Source organism: Sipha flava, unplaced genomic scaffold (genome assembly GCF_003268045.1).
Source record: "Sipha flava isolate LNK unplaced genomic scaffold, YSA_version1 18479_pilon_pilon, whole genome shotgun sequence".
Lineage (NCBI taxonomy): Eukaryota > Metazoa > Arthropoda > Insecta > Hemiptera > Aphididae > Sipha > Sipha flava.
The window spans coordinates 3190-8348 of NW_020272309.1; the positions used below are offsets into that span (position 1 = coordinate 3190).

The 5159-nt window shown below is 29.8% G+C and overlaps 1 protein-coding gene across 1 annotated transcript; it reads right to left on the minus strand.

Moving 5' to 3' along the window:
* Nucleotides 1-2674: 2674 nt before the first annotated feature.
* LOC112681056 (tigger transposable element-derived protein 6-like) lies at nt 2675-4957 on the minus strand. Its single transcript, XM_025551315.1, has 3 exons — nt 3863-4957; nt 3240-3790; nt 2675-2696 (listed from the first exon to the last, which is right to left on the minus strand). The coding sequence occupies exons 1-3, from the start codon at nt 4712-4714 to the stop codon at nt 2675-2677; spliced, it is 1425 nt and encodes a 474-aa protein (XP_025407100.1). The 5' UTR covers nt 4715-4957.
* Between the last annotated feature and the right edge of the window lie 202 nt (nt 4958-5159).

The following is a 5159-nucleotide window of genomic DNA, read 5'->3' on the forward strand; positions in this document are numbered from 1 at the left end:
TTTTTTCTCGTCCGGTATATGATAAAATAATTAAACGTTATACTGGACCAATCATCTATAATATTTGGGAAGATCATAAGAAAAGTACAATTGATAGTATTAAAAATTCAAAAAATGATATTTGGTTAGCTGAAGATGGACAGTATGACTCTCCAGGCTTTTGCGCCAAGTATTGTATCTATTCGGTAATGGATTTACGTAGTGGAAAAATAGTAGACTTTAAACTTGTTCAAAAAGGTATAGTAAAAGGTGACCTGGAAAGAAAAGGTTGTGAACTATTACTTAATGATCTGACCAAAAATCAAAATTGCAATATTAAATTATTTCTTACTGATCGACATATAGGAATTCGTTTTTACATTAGAACACAACATCCTGAAATACAACATGAATTTGATGTGTGGCACCTATCTAAAAGTTTGATGAAAAAAATGAAAACATTAGAAAAAAAACATGAAAAAGCTTATTTATGGAAAAGTAGTATAAATAATCATCTCTGGTGGGCTTCGCAAAACTGCAAAGGTGACGGTCAATTATTAGTTGAAAAATTCACGTCTCTACTACATCATATAAAAAATGAACACGAATGGGAAGAAAATGGAGTAATAAAAACGTGCGATCATGATCCATTAACAAACGAAGAAATAAATAATAAATTGTGGTTAAAATCCGATGACGAATCATATTATGCATTAAAAAAAGTTATAACTGCAAAAGATTTTATAAAAGATTTACCACATGCAAACAATTTTGTGCATACTGGCCGTTTGGAATCTTATCATAATGTAAGGTTAAAATATATGCCAAAACGGATACATCTGAAATATAGAGGTATGTACATAAGATCTATTTTGGCTATATTGGACCATAATTACAATACAAATAAACAACTAGTAGGTGATAAAATAGTATACTCAAAACCGTTAGGAAAATATACAATAAAAAATGTATATGAGCGTACTGATACTGATTGGCGAAAACAAATTATGCATGAAGTACTTGATTTAGCTAAAAAAAAAAACAAACGAATATAGCATTATAACAATTCCAGAAGAAATAGAAATTCCCAAGTCTATAGCTCCAATACCAAGACCAAATATTGAAGAAATACGTTCTAAAAGATATTCAAGATTTTCAATTTAATTTTATAATTCTGTTCAAAATTTTTAAATTGTAATTTTTATTTTTTAGTATAATACATATTTATTCATAAATATATATATATATATATATATGTAATATTTAAATATATATTTATGTGAAATATCGAAAAAATATTATTTCATTAGCTATTCTAATATTATATTAACTTATAGGAAATAAACATTAATTATGTACATTTAAATTTAATACGACCAAACATACACCAAATTGTATTAAAACCCACATTCTTATGACTATTGTCTTAATTTGTAATTTTTGTTAAATATAACAAAAAATATAAATAAATAACCTAGGCCGTGTCGGCGATTTTTGTATAAAAGTATAGGCCGCCGCCGCGCCGTGTGATCTTATGACGTCACCCGCCTATCTCTCTTGGGCTCTAGCGCCTCAACAATTCGACATACACAAATTTTAATACCACCGTTGGTTATATTAATTAATTACCTATTAATTGAATCAAAGTCATTTTTTTTTGTTTCATGGTCCTTTAATTACTTTTTTGGTTCTTGGTCTTACCAAGTGGTCCCTCGCCTTACCTTGTTTTACACATACATCGTACAACCATTATTTCTTTTTTTAAATTGTGACTTATACCATTGATTAAATATACATATATATATATTATCAATGCTTATACATAAGTTCACAATTAACATTTCTCAATTTTTAATTCTAATATATTTTATGTTGTTAACACTTTATTAAATTAAAGTGGCTGATCTAAAAATGATTTATCATCTTTTTTTTTTTTTTTGGTTTAAGCAAATAATAATAAAACGATTTTTTTTTTTATGTAGAAATAAAACCAATTTGTAAAACGTTAAATCAAATTGATAGTTAAAATTCACGACTAATAAATAATTATTTTATTAAACTAACAAAACAAAAAAGTTGCAATAGAGCCATGGCAATAGAGCCTTCATACAAAAAAAAAAAAAAAAAAAAAAAAAAAAAACAGCTACTTATGAACAAGAATCTCAGTCTTAAAACCAGAAAAAACTTTGTCAAAAGCTACGTATGGACCTTAACAGCACAAGATAAAAAAAAAATCGAATCAATGGAAATGTGGACCTGGAAAAGATTACTTCGTATTAGTTGGACTGAAAGAAAGAGCAACGAAGAAATTCTCCGAATAGTAGAGGAGAAAAGAGTTTTACTATCCATCATTAGATCAAGAAGCGGAAAACTTATAGGACACATAATGAGTCATAACCTTTTCATAATCAACATAATGGAAGGAAGAATCAATGAACGCAAAGGAAGAGGAAGACCGAGGAAGACATTCATAGGAGGCATTATAGGAATGGCTGGATGTAACGGGTATTCGCATATGAAGACTCTGGCATTGAAGAGAGAGGAGTGGAGATATATTTTTTAACTATGACAAGGCTGAGCCTTTAGAAAAGAAGAAGTAGCAAATAATTACTGTCCATACATAAAAGTATTTTTATAAGTAAATTATTATTAATAAAAGTTTAATAATTATATATTTCAATAATACCAGTAGCATTCAATTGCTTAAAATACTAATACTTAAATAAAATATGTAAAAATAAATTAATTTATAATATAGGGTACCTATTTATTCAAAAATTATCATTATTGAATTATTGATATTTTACTATTAACACAGAATAATGAGTAATATACTATTATGTGATTATATGTGATGTTATTATCTGATAAGTAAAAACTAAAACCTAACCAACATGGATGGATTAAATATAATATATTTATTAGCATTAGGTAATAGAAGTTCACATTTATGTTATAATTTTTTTTCTTATTCTATGAAATAGTTATTTTTTGATATTTTAATATACAGTGGAACCTCGATAAGTCGAAATTCAAGGGAAATGCAATTTTTTCGACTTATCAAGGTTTTCGACTTACTAAGGTTTTCGAGTTATCAAGGTTTTAGAAAAAAAATTCGACTTAAAGAGTTTTAAAAATTTATGTATGTATTAAAGTTTTTAATTATTATGTACTTAGTATATATGTATGTACAATGTAAAAAAATGTGATTATAAAGATTATTTAAATAAAAAAATTATTACAAAAAATTTATTATTTTACTTTGACTTAAATTTTGAGATTTACTATTATCAATTGTATTTTCTATTACATTTAAAGCAGAGTACACTTTATCGTCCACATTACTCAATTGTTCGGTGAATGTCCTTAGCAATATGAGGGCTGCTGTTGCTTGCTTCATTGAAACACGATGCACAGGCTCAGATGATGCTTCTTCGATATCATCAACATCTTCAGTGCCACGGACGGAGTCAGTTATATCGTCGTCTGTCAGAATACCAGAAACGGCAACGTCATGGTCGATTTTAACAAAATCGTCAAACGTTTCTTCCACGATTCTATAACGACTTGCTATCATCGCCCATTCTCTGTCATCCGTATCAGTATTTTCGATTATAGGCATCAATGTGTCGTCTTTCTCAGATTCAAGTACAAATCCACACGTTCTAAAGCAGTTCACGATTGTTGACGTTGCTACGTTTCTCCATGTCTTATCAACAATGCGCATAGCTTGAAGAATATCGATTACTGTAGATTTTTCGTCATCCATATCACTTATAATTTTCCTCACTATTTCTTTTCTATAATGCGTCTTGAACGTTTTAATAATTCATTGGTCCAAAGGTTGCGACTTTGATGTGGTATTTGGCGGTAAAAATTTTACTTTTATAGCTTGACAATTCGGTATAATATTGTGAGCCGGGCAATTGTCTATAAACAATAAAATTTTACGTTTTTGTATTTTCATCTGTTTGTCTATTCGTAATAGCCATTCAGCAAACAATTCACTAGTCATCCATGCTTTCTTATTTGCTGTGTAGTCAACAGGAAAAGATTTGACACCAGCAAAACACCTCGGGTTTTTCGATTTTCCAATTATTAAAGGTTTCAATTTATCTGTACCAGTCATGTTAACAGCCAATAATAGTGTAAGTCGTTCTTTGCTATGTTTACCACCACTGCATTTCTCATTTTTGAATGTTAAAGTTTTATCTGGCATACATTTGTAAAAAAGTGCAGTTTCATCTGCATTAAATATATCACATGGTTTATATCCTTCCAGTAGCTCACTCAAATTTATTTTCCATTCATTTACAACATTATCACTGACACCTGCACTTTCACCACAGACTTTCCGAAAAGAAATATCGTGTCGTTTTTTAAAATTTTCAAGCCACCCGTTACTGGCCTTAAATTGTTCGTGGCCTAATGATTTTGCGAAATTTTCTGCTTTTTCCTTTAAAATAGGACCTCCGGTACTGACATTGGCATCTCTGCATTGCTTGAACCACTTAACTACACATTCTTCTACGTCTGAAAAATCAGGGCCTCTCTTCCTCTTCCGGTCTATTGGAAAGTTTAAATCGATTTCCTTACTATTTTTTATTATGGTTGATAGTGTACTGGCTGGTATTCCAAATTCTTCAGCGATGTCCTTCTTCTTCCTTCCACTTTTCACTGCTTCAAGAACCTTTTTTTTTTCTCCAATAGTAAGAGTTTTTAAATTACGAGGCATTTTTACATTCACAACCGTACACAGACACCGCACACGCGTAATCGATCGATCGCAACTGGCAATACCGATACAAATTAAAAATACTGTTACGTGCCAAGGTCAGTTAATACATACGATAATAAACACAATAAACGCGATTAGATAAAATTATCGGAACGGACAAGCCGATTAGACAAATGTTTATAAAATTATCTGTCATTATCCGTCATATTCGGAGCACAGAATGTTCGAGTTATCTATAGTTTTTTTTTTCGAGTAATCGAGGTTTTCGCAAGGGGACGGAATTTTTTTCGACTTATCAAGGTTTTCGACTTATCGAGGTTCGACTTATCGAGGTTCCACTGTATTAGGTATACAAGCATTGTTATTGTATTAATTGTCATATAATTGTATATATTTATTCAAGTGGAATTCATACTATGATGCTGTAACGTAATTGTATAAA

Excerpts from the sequence above, each read along its gene's own strand:
- LOC112681056 (XM_025551315.1), bottom strand. The coding sequence starts at position 4,714 with ATGCCTCGTAATTTAAAAACTCTTACTATTGGAGAAAAAAAAAAGGTT. Across the intron at positions 3,791-3,862 it reads CGAATTGTCAAGCTATAAAA|ACGCATTATAGAAAAGAAAT; the intron begins GTAAAATTTTTA and ends AAAACGTTCAAG. Across the intron at positions 2,697-3,239 it reads TCTCAAAATTTAAGTCAAAG|TATTAGTATTTTAAGCAATT; the intron begins TAAAATAATAAA and ends ATTTTATTTAAG.